At 40.6% G+C, this 26,577-nt stretch overlaps 1 protein-coding gene across 5 annotated transcripts in view; it reads right to left on the bottom strand.

Annotated features, from left to right (window-relative positions):
- Positions 1–1,523: 1,523 nt before the first annotated feature.
- TAB3 (TGF-beta activated kinase 1 (MAP3K7) binding protein 3) overlaps positions 1,524–26,577 on the bottom strand; it is an 89,552-nt gene continuing 64,498 nt past the window's right edge. For 3 of the 5 annotated variants that reach the window (XM_039248775.1, XM_039248777.1, XM_039248776.1), the window contains 6 exons: positions 24,684–26,145; positions 23,462–23,622; positions 18,490–18,583; positions 15,643–15,726; positions 10,463–10,564; positions 1,524–5,661 (listed from right to left, as the gene is read on the bottom strand). In XM_039248775.1, the coding sequence (XP_039104706.1) occupies positions 5,513–5,661; positions 10,463–10,564; positions 15,643–15,726; positions 18,490–18,583; positions 23,462–23,622; positions 24,684–26,145 (2,052 nt within the window). In that variant the 3' untranslated portion in view covers positions 1,524–5,512. Of the gene's footprint in view, positions 5,662–10,462; positions 10,565–15,642; positions 15,727–18,489; positions 18,584–23,461; positions 23,623–24,683; positions 26,146–26,577 lie in introns of those variants that run through there. The other 2 variants (XM_039248779.1, XM_039248780.1) reach the window with 2 other exon arrangements.

The following is a 26,577-nucleotide window of genomic DNA, read 5'->3' as shown; positions in this document are numbered from 1 at the left end:
GCCACCCAGGCGGCCCACTTAAATCCATTATTTAAAAGGAACAACTTATGCTGTGGGAAATCATGAGAAAGGGAGCAGGGGGATAAGAAAAATAGTTCATATGCTGCTTTAAGGTGAACTTTGCGGTTCTTTCTGCGCATTACTGTACTGTCAGATGTGGGAAGGGAACAAAACAGCTGACAGAAAGTTTCCTTACAGTTTCAGATGTGCAGAGAAAATACGTATGCAGACCCAAGATATAAGGCACAATTTAAAGTATTCTACACAAACCCTAATTTAAATACACTTAAGAAAAACAATTGTGAGGCTACTTGGAAATTTTAACACTGGATATTTGATAATATTTTGTAAGATGTGGTAGGAGTATATGGTGCTTCTATTAATAAACTTGATTTACAGGGGTGCTGCCTGGTAGCTAAGTTGATTAAGCATCTGATTCTTGGTTTCTGCTCAGGTTACAATCTCAAGGTTGGCAGGATCCAGCCTGGGTTAGGCTCCTCACTGACAGCATGCAGCCTGCTTGGGATTTTCTCGCACCCTTGCTCTCTGACCCTCCCCCAATCTTTCTCAAAATCAATCAACTTAAAGTATTTACAGAAGAATTGCTGTGCTGCCTGCGATATGTTTCAGAATGATTCGGGGTTAGGGGGATAAGAATACAGAGGAAATAAAACTGCTTTATAGAGGGGTAATTTTGGAAGCTGGGTAAGGAGTAAATGAAGGATGATTTTACAATTCTTCTGTCTTTGGGTGTATTTACAGAGTTTTATATTAACATAACAGAGTCAAAGCTATTTTGACTGCAAATACGCTTACTGAAAAGACTAGAATTCATCTGTGCTGATTTCTGCGTAAATGCTGGGAGGTGGACTACAGACTCTAGCAAATGAAGGTTGAGTGTTCTGTGATTATTAGCTTCTGAAAAGCTATCGCTGACCAGTGAACACCACGGGGGTTTCAGGGCACGGATGTCCTGCATGCTTAGAAATCTGCGTGTAACTTTCGAGTTTCCCAAACAGGATATTGTTGACTGGAAACCTTGCAGATAACAAAGCCATTTATCACATCTTTTGCATATATATTATATACTATATTGTTAAAGTGAGCTAGACAAAAGGAGATAACAGGAAAATCAGAAAATAGCATATTGACACTACGATGCTGGAGTGATGACAGAAACCCACACATAAGTGGACCTGTGCAGGTCAAACCCATGATGTCCAAGGGTCAACTGTAGCTACGAAATAATCAGTAGTTTGCTATTTAATCTTTATCTTTCTCCTAACGTAGTCCACCTTTTTAAAATAGAACTTTATATATACTTCTACCCAATTTTTAAAATTAATGTACACTTAGTGCCCCGAATCTGACATTACTACACATATTTATTAATAGAGGAACAGAAAGATGATGGAAGATGAGGTTTCTGCGAAAGCATATTTCGGCCTAGAGACTGGATGCTGGAAGGGAGTCTAGCGAGATACTGTAAATCATTTCTCACTACACAGAAAAGATGCAGAATGTAGTGTTTGTTTTTAGTTTATTAATTTATTTTGCAGGAATCTTTGACTTTCCGAATATGTACTGTTTGGAAATACGATGCATGCATAGCCTTTTAAAATGCCTTTGTACAATTTCACCTCAAAATAATGATTCACAGCATACACGGAAATCTAAAAAGAAACATGGTATTTACAAGATTTAATAAGTTCTTGCTGTTTTAATGAAGACACTGATCAATTCTTTTACAGTAGGGAACCATGGACATTGGGTCTCATTATAAATAAGAATTCAGAATTGTTCAGTCTCAAAGCAACTTTTCATGGCTTTAGAAACTAAAATTGAGTCATCACCCTTTTAATCTCTGAATGCCCAAGCCATGCAAAATTCTACTTGTATTAAATATCTGGGGATGCAAATAATAAAGAAAAAAAAGGCAGGTCTAGTGAATGTGAAAACATCATCAGAATTAACTTTTAAATACTGTTAATTCTTTCAAAAAGATACAGTAGTGCTGCAACAGACAGTGCCCCATTTATTGACTTTTTTTTTTTTTTATAGTAACATTTCAGCGGTCACTGTTCTTGCTCGACCGATATACCAATATACCCTTTAACTAGGAAGGGACATCTTCACATTCCAGGGTCCATGACTGATGTTTTCAAAGGACAATTTTTCTATGCCTCATATTCTTGCTTTTTTGTTTATACTGTCAAAGACATTACAGTTACCTTTTCAAATACTATAGAAAACTGAGTGGCCACAGGATGCTTGCTACAAACCCTAGATAACTGGGACAAAACGATGACAAAATTGAAGGAAACAATAATTTCTTTTAATAATTAAAAAGTACTAAAATTGAGACCAGCTCCTTAAAAATTAAACTGCTCACCACACTTCCCAGTTCGTTCAGGGAAATAAACAAATTAGCAACACTTTCCCCACCCTCCTTTACCTCGTCTAAAACTACCTTTTCTACGATGCAGTTCTTTTGTTTCTTTACAACCCCCTGCCTCTTTGCTCTCCCACACAAGGTCATTATCGATCCACACAGTTTACAATGCTTAGGAAGTTTCTGGCTCCTCTATTACCACTTTAAACACTACTCCACACATGAAGGGGCAATGTACTTGGAACAAAACACGTGTGCTTTCTAAAAACCCAGTTTACAAAACCATGAAACAGTGTAAAATGTATAGTCAGGTCTATGTGTTACCAGATACATCAAACAAGACACAGTTTTAAGAAAAAAGACGTTTCACTAGAAGCCGGCGGCGCAGCGGCCAACACACGCAGCCACGGGCCTGAGCCGACACGTGCTGCCCAGCATCTGCCCGCTGGCCGAGGGGAGCACGCTTCCGTCTGACCAGGACAGCCTTTCGAAACAGCACCTTGAAAGTTGACTGAGTCCTCCTTCAAAGTGGTCAGAGACAAGAAGTCTATATAGAGGGGACACAGTTAAATAGATCAAATGTGTCCGTGGAAAACAATTTTGCTTCTTTTAAAAACTGAATGCAGCCTGCTCTGGCCTATGAAACCTGTGCACAACCAGAAATGAGCACGTACAAAACTTCTTGAAAAGTGACCTCTGATCCCTCCTAACCCACCCTCTACACCTATTCAAGAGACTGGTTTCTGCCCCTTTGTCCTGGCCGGCAAAAACAAGGATTTACTAGACGGATCACCACAGGACCGGAACCATGCATCTACTGCCTGACGCGACAGCTTACTAACCTGGATGTATGTTCATGCAGTAGCTGTGAAGTCATCTACATGGTCTTAATACAGCCTCGACCTGCTTCCGTACACGCCACCTTCATTCTACACTGACCAGTGCCAACCTAACTGCTGCCACTTCAGCGTGTCTAAGAATACTGGTCAACCTTGAGTTAGAACAGCAAGCAGGATATATAGTTTCCACCTAAACTGTTATTTGATACCAAGTGGGGTTGATCATCACTGAAGAGACAGGAAACCATACAAAGGCAAAGGCACTGGCATACTGCAGAAGAGCAGGACGGACCGATGGTTGCCAGAGATGGGCTGACACCCGTGTCACAGAAGCTTTTAAAGAAGGCTGCTTTCAGGTCAATGCTTTTAAGCCCATCTGCTTTCTGTTATTTTCACAGTTGCCGCAGTAGAGAGATGTTTTATCAGTGTAATCACATAGCCACGCGTACTTTGTGAGACGAGTGGATATCTTGGGTATTTTCCACATACAAAAGGTTTTCAAAGCTGTAGGTTAAGGGTGTGAAATTACGATTTTGAAGGAGAATGATGATGGGTTATGATGCCTTTGGTTTCATCATACTATTAGGTACAGTTTGTTTCTCCAGGTCTGCCACACACCACTGCTATATTACAATACAGTGTAGCTTCAAGAGTGTGCGAGTGTGTGTGCTCGCCCGCGCCGGGGGGGGGTGGGGGGTGGGGGAACATGGCATGCGCAACTGGATATTCCTGAGATTATAACCTCAGGGAAAATCCTTCAGGATTAAAAGGCCTGCTGATCTTAGTGCTGTTTATATTCACACAAATAACGGGAAGATTGCAAACCCAATTCTAAGCTAGGAAGGAAATTCCGTGAGAGAGAGACCTCAAAGAAATGTCCGATTAGCAGTTTTCCAGTGGTGCGCCCTAGCGACTCACATGATTTCTACGCCTCTTCAGTTATTCATACCCTAAAATTTGTTTCACAAATAAGGAGTGCTTTAGTATCACCTGAACTACCTGAACAAACTCATTATTATCGCTGAATACAGCATGTTAAATTTAAACAGTTCTTAGTTTTAAAGTCCATTGTATTCACCTTTCTCTTAATCTTACTTCTTGACTAGCCTTCTCTTCCTCCCAAGTAACGCAGTGTACACCTTGATGACATTGGCCAACTGGGATTTCCCTCATACTGGTTTATTAACATGTGCAAATAAATCTGTATTGAACAGCTAATATTTTTTTTTCAGCTAAGTTAGGATTGTGGCACAAAACACTGTGCTGTAAACATCATAAATTCATCACAAAATTGGAAGGAACAAAAAAAAAGGCCCTATGGACTGCACACATTTCTTACAGAACCACAGCTGAGCTCAAGATTTCCAATGGATTCTGGAATGGATTTGCATTTGGCATACATTCACTGTGCTATTGGCAAAGCGCAGTTTTATGAGAAGGTCATTCATAAAATCGTACTTGGTAAGGACTTCTTATTTTTAAAGCCAATGGCCTAATAAAAGCATGCAGTAACATAAAAATCATATCTATTGTGGCGTAATTAGATCTTAGTTACCAGTGTTGATTTAGCTCCATGTATTACTGTACAAGCAAAAGGGACCTTCTCACCTCTGATTGTACTTTTGAACACAGGGCATGATATGCCTCTTTCCCGACTGCTACAAATCACATTTTAAACGATCGTGTGTGTTTGAAATTACCTCTGAAAAAAGCAGCAATTACAAATACCCTTATTAGTTTGCCCAAAAAAAAAAAAAATTCTGGGTGCTTTTGCCTGTCTTCTCTTCAACAGGAAACACCGGGAAGAAGCATGGGGAACCTCGGGTTTCCGGAGAGCTGCGACCAGGTAGGTCTGCTCTGGGAATTCACAGTCGGTCTACATGAACTGTAACAGGTCACACCATGATTGCAAGTTCTAGTTTATAAAATAAGGGCTACTCAGCAGTAACTTTAACAATTGGGATTCCACAGAAGAGGGCGTGACTGCTCCGTGTACATTCTTTCAGGAGTGGATCCTTTCCCAGTTTCAAGTATCCCTTTCTATCTCACTCTGCAATGAGTTAAGAAAGGAAAAAAACAAAAAAACCCCCAAAAAACCCCCCAAAGCATAGAGAACTCCCCATTCTTCCCTTAGTGAGCACAGGCTCCTGCAGGGTCCTTCCTCCTCCCCCCTGGAACCTGCCACGGAAAGGCCGGGCGGATGAACAGACTCCCCAGGTTTCCTTGTCTTCAAGTGGGTGCTTTGAGTGTCGCTCTCAAGTTGACGCAGACCCATCCGAGTTCAAGTGTACCGTGGCATCTCGCATTGCTCACAGCGGTTCAGGGCAGGGTGGTTCAGGAAGGTGCAGCTGTCACAATTCCACGGAGCCCCTTCGTAGTCTTCATCTCGGGGCTGGGACCGAGGACCCTGCTTGGAGCCAGTTAGATGCTCTGAAGGAAGTTAGGATTAAGGGAGAAAATAGATTGAACATTTCCAGGTATAATCCAGGCTGAAAAACTACCAAAAAAGGTGGGGGGCAGTTTCCCACTGACTGAATGTGAAAGCCAGGTGGTACGTGCAGCTACTAGACACAGGCAACTCAACAGGTTTATGACACAAATTCTACTTTGTTTAAAATAATTTACTTTTTTGCTTTGAGAAGAAGATAAATCCAGGTCCACTACAGATGACCTTCCTCATTCGTGATCCTTACAGAGCTGTATATTCCAGCCAAATAAAGCAATCGAGAAATGGTCTGGGACACGGGAAATTGGGCCACCTCAAGTTTCCCCTGACACTCCCCCCTCTGGCCTGCCCCGGTACTAGCCAAACTGTCAGCCTCCTCCCAGGAGACCTTCAGCCTCACAGTACACATGCAGACTTGAACCAGAATGGTTCAAAATGACAGCGACCACTCCTAACAAAGTTAGTTGTTCCTAGAATGGCAAAAAGAGATCGAGTCTACAGGTTATCATAAAAGCTAAGTTTATTCAAAATAAAAGACTTTTTTATTCTTCGTTTCTTTCCTACCTTTTGGGCATTACAATGTCCTTCGGATACGGTTTTTAAAAATGCATATATGCATCTGGGGGTGCCTGGCCGGCTCAGTCACTTAAACAGCATACTGCTGATTTTGGCTCAGGTCGTGATCTCACGGTTCGTGAGTTGGAGTCCCCCCTCTGGGCTCCATGCTGACAGTGTAGAGCCTGCTTGGGATTCTTTCTTTTTTGCTCTCTGCCCCTCCCCAACTTGTACGCATGCTTGCTCTTGAAATAAATAAACTTTTAAAAAAAAAAAGGTATATCTGGCCATATAAAATGCTGGCAACCCTTGGCTGGTCCTCAGGATTTTCTTTATAAACACATAAAACGTAGATTCCTCCTAGGTCCTCATTCCCTGTGGCCTTGTGCTCAAAAAGGCTCTGGTCTTCTAGAGTTACTTTGGAAAGTCTGCTTTTTGAGGAACAGTCCCTACTGAACGTGCTGTCTAAAGACCTCCGGATGGAATCCACTGCGGAATGTGGAGGATCCTCACAAGCCTGGTAAAATCTACCTGTAACACAGTGGAACTCCTCACTGTGAACTGGAAAGGAGATGCAGATCAAAAGTCAGCAGCGTTCCGAAGCAGGTAACAGAAGAAACTAAGCTGGAAGGCTTGACTCAGCCACCATTTGGGGTTAAGTCTATCTTCTTTTGGAAATTAACGAGCTGACTTGCCGTTGGCAATTTGTCTTTCCTGACAAACGGCTGGTGTGAACATTCATTCCTCAACAGGTAGAACTGAGTTTTGGACCCAAACCTTCCAATCCTAGTAAGGTTTGGGTTCACCAGAGATGTGAGCTTGACAGCAGAACAGAAAACCACTGGGGTCATCAACCTATTTCTAAAGCTCTAGGAAGGAAAAACGGGGTTGTTTCTCTGACCTCCAATGGCCATTTTAAGGGCCATTAACACCCACCTTGTATCTTTTGGCTCATGACTCTAAACCATGGAGACTTAACAGTTTTCTTCTTGGTACAATATGGAAGAATAAAAAGCACATTGAACTGTTAAAGCCTTCTGTGAGAGGAAAACTGTTCTGCATGCCATTTCCAGAAGATTCTCTCTTATATAAGAGTTTCTGGTTTTCTGGGCATTTTGTTTTTTTAAAAGGTAAACACTTAAATCTTATTGCTGGTGGTTTTTTTTTTTTTTTTTTATCAAACAGGCTCTAAAAACTTACCTTTACACTTTCCTAGAGCAGGCGAATTTTTATTTCATCAAGTATTTAGCACCAAACCTAGCCTTAAATTCTGTTTTCTAAACTGCGTAAATAACCGTACAACCTCTTTTAGCCTAAGTAATATGGGATACTTGGGGCTTCTCTTCTTTAATACTATAGGAGACGAAAAAATCATTTTTCCCCTGAGTTCTTGACTGAGACCCCTCTACCCCCATAATAAAAGAAAGACGAACAAGCGAAAAAACAAAGCTCATTAACATGGGTACATATGCAGGGTAGAGACCTAGGAAAATGAATTCCCTAAAGGGGGCCAAGCAGCCATTTAAATACCATCTTCAGCTTAAGACAAAGCAGAATGTTGGAGGGAGGGCAGAGGTTACCTGACAAGCACGGCAGATAAGGGTTTATTACCTAGGCTTAAGTCCTATCCTTTCTCCACTGATAACCATTCTCTTTTGATTTAGTCATAAGACTCTGATAAACACAAGGAGACTCCTCTAAGTGGAGACTGCCTTAATAAAGGTCAACTTCACTCGTGTGTGGAATGTGAGAAACACAACAGATGAACACAGGGGAATGAAATGAAAAAGAAGATAAAAACAGAGGAAGGCAAATGGTAAGAAGACTCTTAAATACAGAGAACAAGCTGAAGGTTGGTTGGGGGGGGGGGTGGTATGTAAGAGATGAAGCAGTGGGTTCTACTCCTGAAGCCCAGACCTCGCCGTATGCTAACTACCTTGGGCGTGAGTGAGTGTGTGAGTGCTAAGTGTACACGTAAGTGTTCCTGACAAAAGGGGAATGTCTACTCTGGGGTCAGAGCTTCTCCGGCCTTTGCAGTTGCTTAGAATAACTTGATGCCAAAAATGGCATATTTTACGGTGCCATAGTCTCCCCTTCACTACCATCATGATTGAATTGGGAATAAATCACTCTCAACTAATTTACCAAAGTATTTAAAAGGCACCCAATTTAGAATTATTGTTGGTAACACATTGTGCATTTCATCACAGGGAAGTACTGTTTAAATAGAAGTCTCTAAAACCCAAAAGACATCTTAGATGTCGGTTTTCACTTGATTTACAGTTGTGAAATCTTTTCTTTTTATGGACTGTTTAAAAGGCAAAATATTTCAAGCCTCATAGAAAATAAAAACTTAAAAAAAGAACTGAAGTAAACGTTTTTCCTTTAAGACTAATTAGTTTTAGGGGCCCATGGCTGGCTCAGTCAAAAGAGCATGTGACTCTTGATCTCAGTGTTGTGAGTTAGAGCCCCACACTGCATGGAGAGATTTAAAAAAACAATAACAAAAACAAAAAAAACCCCTAATTTTTAAACGTGTTAAAGTTTAATTTTAATAAGCCAAATTCCCATAATAATAACCATCTTTACAAATAATGTTTATAATATACTCATGAGAATATAGAAAACAAATGAAAGGATGCTATTAAAAATTTGAAAATCTGGGGGTGCCTAGGTGGCTCAGTCAGTTAAGTGACCCACCTTGGCTCATGTCATGATCTCATGGCTGGTGAGTTCGAGCCCTGTGTTAGGCTCTGAGCTGACAGTTTGGAGCCTGCTTGAGATTCTTGGTCTCCCCCTCCCCTGCTCATGCTGTGTTTCTCTCTCAAACATTAAAAAAAAAATTTTAAGTAACTTCTACCCAGTTTCAGAGAGAGAAACAGATTTTTTTTCCATAATAGGAAATATGCCAATGGTAAAGGAGGATTTTTTTTTTTTAAACTAAATAAAGTACAAGGTAGTTTCATGCTTAGTTGGTTCTTAGGTGGGGATTTTTCCCCTAGTTCTATAATAGTCACGTAAAATACTTGCATAAACTCATATACATACAATATTTTTAGAACTCTTATTTCAACTGAATCCCAAGGGTAAAATTCAAGAAGCAGTAGAAAGCTGCAGTGAGAGGTTATAAAAAAGTAATTAAAAATTTGTTTTAAATGTATATTCTTGAGAGAAAGAGCACATGCATGCAAGAGAGTGGGGGAGGGCAGAGGATTCAAAGCAGGCTCCACGATGACAGCAGAAAGCCCATCAGGGACTTCAACTCAAGAGCTGTGAGACAAAGTCGGACACTTAACAGACAGATGGCCAGTCGGGTGCCGTCAAAAAGTTGTTATTCTAATTGTTTTTATTTATTTTTTAGAGGGAGTGAGAGCTGGGAAGGGGCAGAGACACAGAAACTGAAACAGGCTCTAGGCTCTGAGCTGTCAACACAGAGCCTGATGTGGGGTTCGAACCCAGGAACTGCGAGATCATGGCCTGAGCCAAAGTCGGATGCCTAATCAACTCAGCCACCCAGAGGCTCCAAAAAGTTATTTTTTAAATTAATGACTTGGCCTTAAAAAGTAGCCACTGTGAACGGAGAGAGGTGTTCTTAGTGTAAAATGTACACCAGATTGGGGCACCTGGGTGGCTCAGTTGGTTAACCATCCGACTCTGGATTTCAGCTCAAGTCATGAATTCAGAGTTTGTGAGTTCAAACCCCACAAAAGGCTCAGGCTCTGCGATGAGGGTGTGGAGACTGCTTGGGATCCTCTCCCTCTCTCTGCCCCTCTCCTGCTCATGCACGCTGTCAAAATAAATCAATAAACTTAAAAAAAAAAAAAAAGACTACAAAACTCAGTTTGAAATAACATGAAATACTTCATACTGAAATTCATACTGAAATACTATGTTGTATATACTAAATAAAAAGCTAATTTCACTTTTTAATATGGCTAACTAGGAAATTAGCTTGTGTTGTATTTTTATTGGACAGTACAGCCTTAGAAACTTTTTAGAGGGGCTAAGTTTTAATTTTTTTATTAGTAATCTCTACACTCAATATGGGGCTCAAATTACCCACCCTGAGCTCAAGAGTCACTTGTTCCATTGCCTGAGGCAGCCAGGCGCTCCGAGAGAACAATTTTCTAAAAGGAAAAAAAAAAGTCGGCCTTTCCTTGCGGTAACTCTACATGGGTGAACACGTGTCTTTGGACGTTTTGCACAAACTCTGGACACACAGGTACAAACCATCTGCAGCTGCTGCCTGGGTGTCATGGACGTCTGCCTGTACTTTGGAGGTCACGCTAATTCTTCGGGCTTTCCTCTCAATTGTGCAAGGGTCTGCTGAGTCTGCATGAAAAGAAGCACAGCCAGTAGGAAAGGGATTAAAGCTGTTCGTGAGAAGAGCAGACAGGCTCCCAAGGACCCGTCATGGGGCACGCACAGTTGAGTGTGACCCTATTACTTTGTGTCACCGTCCGTTCTCAGGTCAGGGTAAGTGCCAAATTTCATACTGCTTTACAACCTATGCAGAACAGTGGCTCTTGCGAATGTTCCATCTTCTACAATTACTTGGAATAAATGTCTAGTTTCACCACTTTGCCACTCTCCTAGTGTAAACTGATAGTAATTAAATGTCAGTGTGAAGGCAAAATTTGGGAGATGGTACTGTAGCCAATTGCCTGGTTAAGCAACAGTTATTAGAATATCATGGGTTGAAAGTACATGATCTGTAAGGCTAGCCAAAGAATCCATTACAGTAACATCAAGCTCCAGTACTTCATAATTAAAGAGTACGAATAGCAGTAACTGAAAAATCAGAACTGAGAGCAATATGGACTGCAGGCATCCGTTTCTAGAATACTGTTTCTGTTAATTTACACCTTATTAGGAGGTAGTTCTTTGGATTATCTTCCCTGAGAAACCAAGAATGCTCTTGCATTTTCTGATTAGTTCGGAGCCCATAGGAAATCCCCTACTACAATCCACCTTTGGAAATCACTGCCTCTGAATCCGAAGCCTGGTGCCTAGGTACTTAAACACTCCATTATCAGAGTAAACAAAAGCAGAGTAAATGGTACCCTTAGGCTCCAAAGAATACCGCAAATTTCTATTTCTTAAATTTCTAAAGCACTTTTATAGTGCCCCATGCTTACTCTCAGACTCTTAGGACAGCCCTGTAAAATACATAAACTAGTAAATATTTGGAGTGATCACCTCTCTGGTGCACAGACTATATCTGAACAAGGTCAATGCTCTCACTGCTGGGGAGGACTTCCTAAGTCAGCTGCGAGGCTTTCATGTACATGGAACTGTTTCACTACAAAGTTCAGTCCACAAAGGTTTCTTGGTCTCCTTTTTCCTTTTATTTTTGAGAGAGAGAGAGTGCAAGAGCAGGGTAGAGGGAGACACCGATCTGAAACAGGCTCCAGACTCTGAGATGGCAGCACAGAGCCCAACGTGGGGCTCAAACTGCAAGATCATGACCTGAGCCGAAGTCGAATGCTTAACCAACTGAGACACCCAGGGGCCCCTCATTCTCTCCTTTTTATTATCATACTTACTATTCAGATAAACATCCATATTCCATTTGGATTTATAGTATATTAATAATGCCAAGACATTTATTCTAACCAATAAGCCATTCTGTTATCTGTACTTTATCTTAAACCAAGTGGTACTGCAAGAAAATCTACATTAAAGGACATAAATGTTTTTTAGAAGAGGCCAATTCAGTTTTTAAAAAGTATGCAAATGCTTAGAAGACAACACACTTGACTTCATAAAGAAAACCAAATAGCTTTTATAAATGTGGTAAAAGGATTCTTTAAGAACTGAATAATTTAATCAAGTTCTATTCTATTCTCTTCCCTAACAGAAAGAGGTGAAAGGTGGTGCCTGGGTGGCTCATGTGGTTAAGCATTTGACTCATGATTTCAGCTGAGGTCATGATCTCATGGTTGGTGAGTTCGAGCCCTATATCAAGCTCTCTCTGCCTCTCCCCCATGTGCGAGCACAGGTTCTCTCTCAAAATAAACACACCTTTCACCTTTTTAAAAAAATAAGTTTAAGAACTACAAGGGGGTACATAACAAGACCATGTTATACTCATACCATTTTATAGTCTCACCAGCAGTATATATAATGAAACCTCAATTAGATTTCTTAAGTAGAAATTCATTTATAGTGAAGATGTTAGTTTTCTAGTCTACTTTGTATCATAACTGTGTTGTAGACTGGGATAAGCTGCTTGGGGTAACGGTCATGTCTTACATTTGTAGCATCAAGCATCTATTTACATAATCCATATACATACTAAGCATTTGGAACACATTTTGGAAGTTGACTGCATTTGGAATTTAATTCCAGCTAACTCCGAGGGACTAACGAAAGTGCTACAGAATACGGCCTTCTTCATGTAAAGGTACTTACAGAGAGATGAAGCTGGATACTATAGCATCCGGCCACTATTCCTAGCGGAGCAGTCCACCCAAGCAGGAGCTTCCCACCGCAGCTATATGGTGTTGGTCTCCAAGATGGAGGCAGAATGACCGGTCTGCAACACTAGTGTCACCAAGGCTACAACACTCTTTGGGCTCCTGGCAGCTGATCTACCCCATTACCTCAAGACATTTTCCTTTTATTTCTCTGTGAGTTTTTAAGGGAAAACTTACGGTTTGTGTATTTCACTAAGTGTGCCATGTGAGTAGTTGTCACAAATGCATATACACCTGAATAATCCGAATCCCTATCAAGACATTACTATTAGCCCATAAAGTCCTCCCATGTTCCCAGTTAATCCCCAACCTCGACTCCCAGAGACACGAGCTGTTGTCTTTTCATATAAACGAATGTAGCATATGACCTGCATGTAAACAGAATCATCCAGTACCCACTCTTGTGTGCTTTCTTTCTTTCATCCAGCATGATGCTGCCGCGGGGACGTGCGTAACAGGAGGTGGTTTGTATTGCTGAATAGTACGCTCTGATATGAATATATCACAGTTGGTTTGTCCATTCACCTGCTAATGGGCCACTTGGGCTGTTCCCAGGGTTTGGTTATTTTGAACAAATCTGCTATGAATCTCCTCCTGCAAGCCACTCTGTGGACGCAGGTTTCAAATTGATGGACACGTTTTTAGAAGTGGAGTTCATAGGCTACAGGGCAGGTGAATCAACGTTTGGTTTTGAAATGGTCATACCTACTTAAACTTTTACCGGAAATGGGTAAGAATTCTGATGGCTCTACAACCTCAGTAATGTTTTATACAATCGATCATTCTTTAGGAATCTCGGGGCTCTAATTTGCATTTTCTTAGTCTATTAAAGTTGAGCATTTTCATGTGCTTATTAGCCCTTTGCATATATTTATTTGTGAAGCGCGACTCAAAAGTTTGGATCCTTTTAAAAGTGAATTGCCTTTTAAGTTTTTTTTTTTTTTTTTAATGTTTATTTTCAAGAGACTGTGTGGGCTTGCGCCGGAGTGTGCAGGTGAGCGGCAGAGAGCAGGAAGCGGGGCTTGAAGTCACAAACTGAGATGATGACCTGAGCCAAAATCAGACACTTAAGCGACTGAGTCAGCCAGATGCCCCTGGATTGTCTTTTTATTACCGTGTGACAGAAGTTCTTTATATTAAGTCAGGTATGTTTTCAAATATTTCCTCCCAGTCCATGGCTTGCCTTTTCACTTTCTCTGCAGTGTGTCTTGATGAGCAGAAATGTTGAATTTTAATGAAGGCCAATGTACCACCTGTTCTTGCTATGTCCTCAAAATTCTTAGCTCAGCCCAAGTTGCAAGGATATTTTATGTTTTGTTCTGGAACCTATGTAATTTAGTGCTGACACTTAAGTATGTATGACCCATCGCAGATTTTTGGGTATAGTAGGAGGAGGTAAGGATCAAACCTTGTTATTTTTCCATATGGTCAACCAAGTTGCTGTAGTGGTTTCTGGAAAGATTTCCCCATTTTCTCCATCTACTTTTTATCTCTATGAAGTTAGTTAGGGCTAAGACTTCCAACTACATTCTTTTTATAGATTGTTTTGAATATTCTATGTATGAATTTCAGAGTCAGTTTATTACTTTTGCCTAGCATAGTTAAAATTGGTATATGTACAAATTAATAAGGGAAGAATAAGTTTCCCAATTTTGCTTTAATTATAAATAAAGGGATTCTCTGCCATTCTATGTATCTTCATGTTCATTGTGAGTTGCTTAAAAAGCCCAACAGATTAAGATATGTAATGCATACTTTACCTCAGTCATGAAAAAATTACCTAAGTTCAATGACTCAAGATTTAAATTGAATTCAAATTAACTTTTTAAGATACTGAAATGCCAATTAAACACTGGTACACAAGAAGAAGGAGAACAGATCCAAAAGCAATTCCTCCAAATCTTGGTTACAGTGGATTTCTGTTGTCCTTGATGTAAAAACACCTAGTCCCAGAGTGGCTATGGGTTGAGCATCGGATTTTGCCCCAGGTAATGATGGCACAGTTCCTAAATTCAAGCCCCAGGTAGGGCTCTGTGTGGACAGTGTGGAACCTGTTTCAGTCAGATTCTCTATCTCCCTCTCTCAAAAATAAATATTAAAAAGCGGGGGGGGGGGGTGGCACCTGGTTGGCTCAGTGGCATAGGCTTCTGACTTCAGCTGAGGTCACTATCTTGTGGTCTGTGGGCTAGGGCCTGTCAGTGCAGAGTCTGCTTCAAATCTGAGTTCTGCCCCTTCATCACTTGGCCTCTCTCAAAAAAGAAATGTTTAAAAAAGAAAAAACTGGGGGCGCCCGGGTGGCTTAGTCGGTTAAGCGTCCGACTTTCGCTCAGGTCATGATCTCAGGGTTCGTGGGTTCGAGCCCCGCGTCGGGCTCTGTGCTGACTGCCAGCTCGGAGCCTGGAGCCTATTTCGGAGTCTGTGTCTCCCTCTCTCTCTGACCCTCCCCTGCTCACGCTGTCTCTCTCTCTCTCCTAGAAATAAATAAAACATTTAAAAAAAAAAAGAAAAAACTGCTCGTCCCTAATTATTACGTTCACCTGTTGGGCACAGAAGGCTTCTTGGGTACCCTGGTAATTTAAGTCTTAGAATGGAAACTTTGAGTAGCAGATCTAACATAAGAACTTTTCAGTTCTCATTATTTCCTAAGGATGATCTTTTAGGATTATAGTTATGACAGAGGTAAGTAAATTTACAATGTGAGCTCCATAATGTATTGTTACACTTAAAAAATTAAATTGTGTATCCCACCCAATGACCTTTGACAATAATTCCAGGAGTTAATTTTTAGTGCTTTACATAAATTAAAATACGGGAGACATCTGGCACAGTAATACCAATATGGTAACTTTTTTTATGCTGAAAAGTCAATACTGCTAATGGAAAGATCTTCAGCTAAAAATTCTGGTCTTTATGTGGCATTTCCCTACTCACCTTTTTTAGATGGCTTCGGTGGTACAACTGGGCCCGGTTCTATGTTGTCATAGAAATTATTCATGGCTTTCGGATCAAAGTTTCCTATAAAGAAAATAAAATCATCATGCATTTAGGGCTCTTGCTTCTATTTGGCTTTTTTTTTTTTTAAAGAATATATAGAAATCAAATACGTAAGAAGGGAAATTTTTCCAGGGTTCAAAACCCCTATCCTCTTCCCACTGAAAATGTTTTCTTAAACACTATAAGAAAAGCCCCGAGCAAACTACCTCATCAGTGTGGATCTACAAAGTATCACCTGAAGGAATATTTGTCTAACTGCAAAGCTAGTCTCCTTCAGGAGGATTATGCACGTGACACACTTAGGGAGGTAAACGAGGTAGAAAGGAGAGCTGAACTATTTTGCGTTACTTTTTATTTTAATGAACAAACCTCGAGAAAGAAAGTATCTTTCATGTCATTCATAGTTTACCTTAAAAAGTTACCCATGATAAACTCAACTCTGGAAGAAGTGAAACACATAAATTACAAAGAGGAATCAAGTAACAGTAGCAGCGGTTCACACGTTCTTTATCTTCAAGAAAAGGAGAATATTGAATGGTGCCTACAGATTTATCAAAGATAATAATGCCAATTTCAGAGTAATGAAGAGAACAATCCCTGAGAATTTGTCTTGCCAGAAAATTTTCAACTGGCTTAAGATGTTCACTCCCTGGCCTAGTGTCTAGTTCAGCCCCAACTCCTGCCACGAGTCCTCCAAGGTGGGTTGTGATCCAAGGTCAGCTTTGCCTTCTCCCTCCACTTCTGTGAACCTATCCCTGTAACCTGCTTGTTCTGCACAAGTCCAGTGAAGGTTCAAAACTACTCACTCATGCTGAGTTCCGGAGATTTCAAATCAGATGTCCTGAGTGCCAGACATCATTTTTCCCTCACGAAAGTTTGCCAACATTAAGTAATTGTTTGAACCTAGATGCAATCTCTTGCTTTCAATATAAAGTTTTTCCAGAGGGTGGAAAAGTAGAATTCAGTATAAAATGGATATATTTGGACCCCTTATGAAAGGAGATTTAGAAATGCGTAAGCACCAAAAAGAGCTCTTTGTTGTCCACTGGAGACCAAAAACAGAGCTCATAAAACCTTAGTAGTGGTTTCCCTTGCAGGTTCTATTACAGATGCTTGTATTCATTTGGAAGACAATGAAAGCCAAAATGCTTTAAGACTCTGCATATGTATTTCCTCAATTAAGTTACAGTTGATGTTCTAATTTCTAGGTCTCATCAGGCTTACTAGAAATACTCCAACCGTTTGAGTGTTCCTGGTTTTGCCTCAAAAAAAAAAAAATGGATGCAGTCTTCCAATACAGTAATGATACTTTTTAAGACCTGCACACAATACACAGTGATTCTTCCAGCGCTTGAAGCGAGGAGTCTCTAGGATACCTTTGGGAAAAGTGAAGGGTCCGTGAACAGACTATGCAACCCTTCACATTCAAATTTGCTTCTACTCAGATTGTTACCTATGTTTTAAATCTTGCCTAAACATGCCAACCGGGTACTTTATTATAATACTCTTAAAATATAGAAGCTCTCTTAGCTGCCATAATTAAGAACAGTGGTGGTAAGGGGAAAGGCTGACTGAAGCAGACGTTTTAAGAAAAATTACTTGTCAACTTCAGTGTTGCCTGAAGTTTTCTACGGTCTTTCTCACTAAAGTGTACACCTCTAAGGACCTCCAGGGGGACTGGGCAAACTTGTTCTCCTGTAAAGGTCCAGGTACTAAACACTGCCGGCTTTGTGGATCTGTAATAGTCTGCAGCCAGCCCTCAACTGTGCTGTTGAAGCACAAAACCAGCCCCAGACGATATGTAAACAAAAGAGTGTGACTGTCTCCCACCAAAACTACCAAAAGAGGCAGCAGGCTCTTGTGCTGAACCCTGAATCTACAATTTTGTTTTGAATAAGAGAAGAGAATCCTCTTGGATTTTTATGACTTATCCCCTTAACCCTTGTCAGTTTTCACCCATAACTAGTTCACAGACCTCCTGATGTCTATTTTCTGTTTTGTTTTGTTTTGTTTTTAAGTGATTCACCTTTTGTTTTTTCTTTTTTAAAGGAAGAGCAGCTCCTCCTTCAGGAAGAATAAAGAAATACAGGAAACGGCATATAGAGCAGAAGGACTGGGCACAACTAACTCTCGTGCAGCAGACCAGTCAGCAACAGTGCACGAACATGCCGGTATGTGGCCTCCTAGTCAGGAGTGCACAGGGGCTGCAGCCCGAGTATCTTATGGGGGGGGGGCTGGGGAATGAGCACCTCTAGTCTGGGGAGCTGGATAAGTGCAAGTCAGTTAAGACAGCTGCTAACATACTACAACTCTGTAAGAGAGCCAAACAAGAAAAGAACCTCAAACTCCAAAAAGTTTAAAATGTAGCTGGATGTCTTCATGTAATAGATACATAAAAAGGATATGGACTTGATCTTAAAACTGAGGCATCTGATACATGATTCCCTATTTTTACAGATGCTAGATTGATGTGTTAATCATCCAGAGTAAGTTTTATAATTAAGAACCATCAATATAAAATATTCACAGTAAAGGACTGAAACAGGGTAAGTGCAGAGTAACAACACAGAGCAGTCTCAACGGTAAGAACATAATGATGAAATTGCCAAAGCGAAACTACTTTTGATCCCCCAGATCTATGACCACTGGGTAAAGGGATCTCTTTACTAGGATTATAATGAATAAAAACTATCACTTAAATCTGTAAAACCAAAATGACTGCTATTTAAGTAGCTTAAAACACCACACTATTACTTATGGTTTACCAAATAATCAAGGCTATACCTCTAGATTGAAGGAGGTCAACTTCTTTGAGTGTACAGTCAACATTTATCTGGAGTTGTCTGTTCATGCTTCTCAATCTTGTCATTTCCTCAGGCTAGTAAGAAAGGACCCAAAATAGCAATTGTGGGAAAGTCATTATCAAGCCCAACATTTAAGAACTGCTATTCATGTTAATCGTTCTGATTGGTCATTACCAAGAATATGGCCTTAGTCCCTAAGAGGACATATTTAAGAAGAAGTCCTAAACACTGAAATGAACAGTCAGGTAAAATGAGGACATCAGTATGGCCACATAAACACAAAATCTGCATTTGAATCACAGAGCACTAAGAATATTTTACTTCTGTTTTCATGGTAAGGGAAACTATGAGGATCAATTAGTAAAACAAGCAAGGTCCATGATTTAATCTCTACAAGCCTGGACAAAATTACAACAGTAATTTCAATTAATGTTTACCTCGTGCCAGAAACTGTGTTCAGCAGAGGTTTCTGATTTCTTTCCTCACCACCATCTTTCAAGGCAAGTACTAATATCATCGCCAATTTATAAATGAGGAAGCTCATGCCCCAAGAGGACATATAACTTCCCCAAGGTGATAAAAGATAGTAATTGGTAGAACCAGGATTTATATAGAATTTTTTTTCTAGATAAAAGGAAGCACTCTATTGTATGAAGATTTCACAAACGGACACCAGGACACCATTTCTTCCTCCAACTTCGTTTCCTCCTTCATTGACTTCCAACCCAACCTACTCCCCTTAGGCCTTTTAGGGGCATACATGAGACAAGTGTAAAGTTTTTTGGAAGACTTTACTTCCTCTGACCTTCTAAATTTCTTTACATATATACACAGTAAAAATAAATTATCGAGGTTGTAAAATTCCAGACGCAGAGGTACTGAAGCTTTCGGCACAGCCCAGATAGAAACTCAGTTACTAACGTGCTTTTAGCTATATACGGTAAACGATAAATATGATTAAAAAAAATCTGTTAAAAACCTGTATTCTTCTATAAACTATGTTAATATAAGAGTCAAGAAAAACAAGCAATAAGGTTCTCTTAATTTACAATAATACAAGCTCTCACACTCTTTGAAGTGTTCTCAGAATAACTGGGAGTGCCCCTTAAATTTGTGGGTATGAAACCTTTAAAATAAGTGATAGAACACCATATAGTGAGAGCTAAAATCCCTTAGAATTCTATGGGAACACAAAAGTCATTTAACAATGTTACCTGGGGATTACTTGCCTTTTTCCGATCTGCAAAACATGGGACATTACCACACAGAATGCGTACACTTTGTCTACCAGGCAGTATTAAGAGTTTAAAATATACCTGAGCATTTTTAATAAGATATCGCACTTGATCAGGGTTTTCAAAGAGTGATGTTGCCTTCTAAAGAATACGTAAAAGAACTCAATCTTCCTATGCATTTGTGGGAGGAAGGGGGGTGTTTCAGCCACAATGGTCCTAAATACTAAAGCTATATAACTAAGTGTGGAAATCCTAGAATACACTTCAACAGGATCATTTCCGAAGACGTAGAACCACCAGAATTCACTAAAGAAATAATTCTTACTTCCTTTTTCATATCTTCTGATTAAACCAAAGGGGGGGGGTGCTATTTCTGAAAAGTCAGTACCATTTGTCAAAAACAGTGCTGTATTTTCAAGGAGGAGGTTCAAGCTTGGCTGTGTGTAATGTAGAGTTGTTTCTAAAAGATATGACATTTCAAAGTGAAAAATCCTAAGCTTTCTTCAGAAGGTGGTAGAAATACCTCAAGTCAACTGAGCACTTTAAGAAGTTGTATGACAGAGACCAAGGTTGAAGACCACTGTTGTTGTTCGGTGTCTTGGCCCTTGTTATGCATCAGGGCTGTACAATGTGGGTTAGTCCAAAAACCCACTTAGAACAAGATGAACGAGAGGAATAACCTGCTTTAGAAGTAACTTAACCTTATTTATCCCTCACGGTTTACTCTGAAGCTGGCCAACACTTCTGATTTAATGCCAATTTACAGTATCTTTTCTCTCACACAAAAACACAATGCTTTGCAAAGAGGAGACTGAGGCCATCTTCCACATCTGCCCTCCTCAGATCATTTCACTTTCTCTAACTCCACCTGCAGCCTCCAGCTGGTAACCAATGTGCATTTCAGGCTCATGAGGCACACATTTTTTTTAATGCACTGCTTAACAAGAAGTTAATTTGCAAACTTGAAGGTAGAAATATGAGCTTAGTGGCAAAAAAAAAAAAATCTATTGTGTAATCCTACATGTGAGTGGGACAAAGATAAAGATAGCCATTTACTGAACACCTAACTCCATGCCAAACACTTTACACTGTCTCTTTATCTTGACAACTTTAAAATATAGTTCCCCTTTACAGATAGGGAAAATCAAATGCACAGAAGTTAGAGCCAGTCACTGCCAGAACTATTCTGTCTCCAGAGTCTATGTGGACACTCTGTGAACTATGTCATGGTGCCTCAAATGAGGCTCTATCAACAAAAGGGAATTCTGACTAAATGCTTTATTTCTTGTATACCCTTTATGTTATACATGTTCCTAAATTTAAAGTTTTGCAAAATGGTCCTTATTTGTGTGTGTGTGTGTGAATTATCAAGCAGGTTTTCCCAGGGCTGTCCAAATAACATTTATAAGAATATTAAGTATTTACTGGGTGCTACGTAAATTCATTACTGTGTACTAGTTAACCCTAACAAAAATCCCAAACGATAGGTACTCAAAGATATTACAGATAAGAAAATTCACGCCTGTCACCCACATGACCTACCAATTTCTGAAGCTGGATGCTGGCTATACAGGGGTTCATTATACCATTCTATTTGGTTTCTTTTTTCGTAAATAAGTCTTGTCAATAAGAGTACTCATCTAAAATCTGAGGGTGTTGGGGGGCAGCTGGGTGAGTTGGTTGAGTATCCGACTCGTGATTTTGGCTCACGTTATGATCTCACGGTTCGTGGGATCCAGCTCAGCCTCGGGCTCTGTGCGGACAGATTTTTTTTGTAGCACTAACCTATGTTACATGTGACACTTCTCCACTTTCCATCACAACAAAAATCTACACGGTTTTATTTAGCAGAGATTATCACACAGCAAGAGGTCAGTAAACGTGTTATGGTGAGGTTAGGGAAAATGACTTCTATGCTAAGAAAATGTTTATATTCCCTAGGTACCTAAAAGACTCCAAAGTGCTCAACCACCAGGGTAGATTCTTATGAGGGGTATATTCTTCAATACCTCCCCTAATCAGAGAATCCAATGATGATTTTAAGTGGAGAAAAAATGAGAAATTTTATCTGAGACAGCTTTGTAATTTTCTAACTACAATCCTCCCTTCTTACTTGTAATACTATTGTTTGAAATTTTTTCTAATATTGACTAAATTCCTTTCAATTATTAAATGTCTGTTTATCAATAATTTCCTTCTGAAAAATTCCACTGGTTTCCCCAGTAGCAGCAGAATAAACTTCAAACACCTCACCCTCAAGGTCTATGACCCACTCGACCGATGCACATTAACCTGTTAACACTCCAGAAATCTCAGCTTAAGTGTGAGACCTGGATTTGCTGTCTCCTGAAAGTCTGTCTGTCTTCACTTCACACCTGTGTTACCTCAGTGCTTTTTTTCCCTTCCAAAATGCCCCCCCACCCACCGATGCTCACTGCCCACACAGCACTACTGTACCATTTAGAGCAGTAGGTCTTTGCCTTTCCCCCTTCCCTCTATTAACCTTATGAAAATTGGATGAAAAATAGAGACCCACTTCCATATAAAAACACGTAACGAAACTGCATCTAGTTTCAGGAGTTCACCTATTTCCCTTGAAGCCACAACTCTATGAAGGCAGAGCTGCGCGCTGCCGGCAAGGCGCCTGACACGCATACATACTACTTCTCTCAACTTGTAGATGTTGAGGAACCGCCCTCCATTTCCAGATACTGGGAAAGTAAGGAATGGCTCTATGGAAAAACGTCAGGGTTAAGGTGAAGCCCTGACAACTCCACAGGACTTACCCACGTAGAGCTTCAGAAGGGTATTCGTACAGGAAGAGGATACGAGAAGGCAGAAGCGCGCCGAGTACACACACAGACGAGCTGCCGGTGGAGTGGTCTCATCGCCCGTTTACGTCAACGGCACTAACCACACTGCATTATAATTCCCTGTGGATGGATCTAGTTCTCTCGCTAGCAGCTATGCGCTAAGCACCCAGCATAGGACCGCATTCATAAACTAAAAACGGCCTGCTGCACAAACGAATGTTCAAAGGTGAAGTGATAGGTCGGATCACAGCAAGCTTGTACTGTCACAAGATTTTAGGAGGCTGGTTTCCAAACTTTCCGAATTGCTTAACAGTTTTTAGAACGCATCAACAGTACTAACCATGTTAAAAATATACTGTCCAAATCTTTTCATGAGAGCAGTTACTGTTAGGACTGTGGTCAACACTGCTATCTTAGATTCTACAATTATTTATACTTAACAACACTTCTCTGCCTTGAAATACTCTATAGTCAACACTTGACCAGATTCATATCGATACTGTTCTAAGTTATTTGAATTAATGTACCTAAGAAAGTAACTTTAAAATCTTTGGAATTTATATGTATATTATATACTTAAAAGAAAATACAGACACATGAGAACAAATGACAAAATACTTCTTAGAGTACACCTTCCTACTCTGAGAAACTTCCAGTAAATGAGACACCATACCTTGATTATAAATGTCAGTTATACGACAATACTGATGAACCTAAAGGATTCATACATGTGAACATACAAGCATCGGATGAGTTTGACGGGAACTACTAAAGGCCACACTCCCTTATTTGTTGTTTAAAAAGCACAAAGGCCCTGCCGGGAAGAGAACCCACAGGAAAACCAAATGACCTGGACAGCCGCCATCCCCACCTTCCTGTGCACACATCCCAACCGAGGACTTACCGTGGGGATCGCAGTGGTGCAGCTGACCCTTCGGAGCCGTCTCTGCATCAGGTCATGCTCCATACCGTTAACTTCGGCCTTCAACCGCTCTAGCTCCTCTTTCTCAAGTTTCAACTGCTTTGCTAACCTCTCCATCCTTGCTCGCTGATGTAACAGCAAGGCTACAGTGTTACAGACAGAGTCATTGCAGAGAGTAACAGTGAACGAGTGACTGGGAGATTTCTCTACGCACTGCTAATGTTTAACATACTCCAAAGGAACCCTGTCCTCAAAGTGAGTGGGCATCTACTCTTGTGTCTTGCTAATGCCATCTTACCTTTCCCAGATCTGCTTTAATTTGCCTCTTGTGCCAAAATGACATCATCTAGCTATACGTCCCGCTTGCTCTGCTGTTCTTCCTTTCCCTAACACTGTGTTTTTAACTATGCCTTTGTGGGTTTTAAACAGGTTCACTACCAGGCATATTTAATTACAATCATAATTATTATCCCTCTTACATAGTGAAGGAATAAATTCTCAGCTATCTTGAAATCTGAATAGACTTAAAAAATTCTGTCCTCCTTTTCTTTAGCTCTTTAGTTAGGTTCACCATTAACTAATCTAACAATGTTCTTCATCACCAATCCCACTTGTAAGTATATATCACTTATAAATATTACATGCTCCAGGCCATTCTCTTTAAAAAAGATTCAAATTCCTTAACCTTGATCAACTTTAGCCCACCTTCTATGAATCTTTTTCCTACCCTAGTTTTTTGACGGTATCGATTTCACTGGTCTGTATATAGATATATATACAGATATACTGTATGTATATATACTGTATATAGATAACTCTGAAGCACCAACCCTATTCTTGACAGCCATGCTACTGCCCAGTATTTAATGAAAACTAAACATTTAATTAAAACTCAACAACTCATATGGGGCGCCTGGGTGGCTCAGTCTGTTAAGCGTCAGACTTTGGGTCAGGTCATGATCTTGTGGTTCGTGAGTTTGAGCCCTGCATTGGGCTCTGTGCTGAAAGTTTGGAGCCAGGAGCCTGCTCTGGATTCTGTGTCTCCCTCTCTTTCTGCCCCTCCCCAACTCGTGTACTGTCTCTCAAAAAATAAATGAAAACATTAAAAAAAAAAACCTAAACAGCCAATATAAATTTATTTTAAGTAGGAGGCTGCCACCTCACCACAAAGATTTAATTTCGTAATACGGCTAAATAAAATTACCTTGTGTATAGGCATAGTCATCTGATCCAGAACTAGAACTCCTCTGGTATTTGTGGCTTCCCTTTTCTCCTCCAGAGCCAGGTATCACTGAAATGGGCTGAATAGGTTCTGGGGCTGCAGAACGTTCTTCTTGGTCCACTAAATTTAAAAGGTTTTCAGTCGTTGCTCGACCTACGGTAATTTTAAAAACCGTAGTTGGGTTTGGTATCATTCGAGGAGATGGTGTTGGAACACATGAAGGTCCAGTTGGCTGTGTATACGTAATATACACAGGATTAACACTAAATGGAGGTTTTGGTTGACTGGATATTCCTCTTGAAGGAGAACTTGAAGGTGGTGTGGTGGCTGTGTACAGTGAGTGCTGATTCCGTGGAGACGGCTGATTACTGATAGGTGAAGGACTCCTATTCATTGCTGTCCCAGGTCTTTGAGAGGGTTCAACTGTAATTTCTATCTTCTTCATGGATCCTTTGGGTAAGCTGGATGGTGTGTATGGGAGATAGGCTACCGAATGGCTTCCCTGTTTCTGATAGCTAGGAGGTCCTTGTTGATAGGGATGGGGTGGAGTGGTGGAAGGACTTGGTGGCATAAAGACGTGGGAACTTGGATGGCCCAACTGGGAAGGTTGCACTTGATGCTGCGGAGAGCTGAACGGTGAAGGACACTGAGAAGGAGGTGGTGAATGGTAAGCAGGTTGAGGAATCTGCTGCTGTTTGGGAGAATACTGAGAAGGTTGATAGTTCTGTTGATGTGGATAAACAGGTAAAGGACGTTGGCTATAATGAGGCACTGGGCCCTGTGGGGAGGACTGCCATGGCGTACTCTGAGGAGTTTGTCTTCCTGATGAACTCTGAGATGTCTGTCTAATATAAATAGAACCAGGAGGCCCATAGAGATTGCTTGGAATCTGTGGAAGAATTTGTAAAGCTCTTGGTACAGTCTGTCCAGAAGGGAGGTTTTGGGATACTGTAACAGTAATCGGATTTGTAGTATACCGAGGTATGTGCATGTATGAAGGAGGTGGCGGTGGTGGTGGTGAAGGCCCTTGCAGAGCAGACGGATTCATTCCTGTTTGCATGGAAGATGGCTGTTGAGGTGGCTGTGAAGGAGGAGTAGCTGCACTTCTGTTCTGTTCATTCATAAAAAATGGATTGTAGTTTGGAGTAGCAGCCACAACAGCTGGAGCTGAGTGTGGTTCCTGAACTAAACAGATCAGCTGTTTACTTGCTGCATGCTGTGGATCAATATGCCCGTCACTTGAGCTGTGTACCAGTGTTCGACCACCATTAAGTTGGGCTCCATCTCCTGGGTGGTAGCTACTAGGAGAATGGATACCCAGATTAATATGCAAAAGGCGATTTCGATTCATCCTGTTGTCATCTGGACTATGGTATTCCATATATAAGTATTTGCTACTCTCCTGGGAGAGGGCTCGGCAACAGGCTTCAAGATTGTTGTTGTTCTAGGGGAAAAAAGAGTAACAGTAACATTGGCAAAATTAACAAATCCTAATAGTGGAAGTCAAGCTTTGTCGGTTATGCAAAGAGGACTGTCCTAGACGAAGTAGAGAATGGTATTTTAAGCATAAAAAGCTTCGCAGTCATTTATTCTGATAAGGAGATCTGAAACAATTCATCTGGTTTCACAGAAAGGTAGCTCATAGGACTATTACTACCACTACTGCTGTAAAGAACCCACTGATGATCACTGGGACTCAACTCCCAGTTTTCTGAGTCCAAGTCCAGGACTCGTTTTATGTTTGTTGCATCTCAACAAATTAAAATGGTGGGCTAATCTTGGATTCATCACAACTGCTGTAACAGACAAGTTAAAGTAAGACTCATCATTAATATTTAAACTTAAAAACATAAAAACAACCATGCTTTAGTTTTCA

The sequence above is a fragment of the Hyaena hyaena genome, unplaced genomic scaffold, assembly GCF_003009895.1.
Source record: "Hyaena hyaena isolate Hyena2069 unplaced genomic scaffold, ASM300989v1 scaffold_318, whole genome shotgun sequence".
NCBI classification, from domain to species: Eukaryota; Metazoa; Chordata; class Mammalia; order Carnivora; family Hyaenidae; genus Hyaena; species Hyaena hyaena.
The sequence above is the reverse complement of the archived record's forward strand: the minus strand, read 5'-3'. Positions and strand labels throughout refer to the sequence as shown.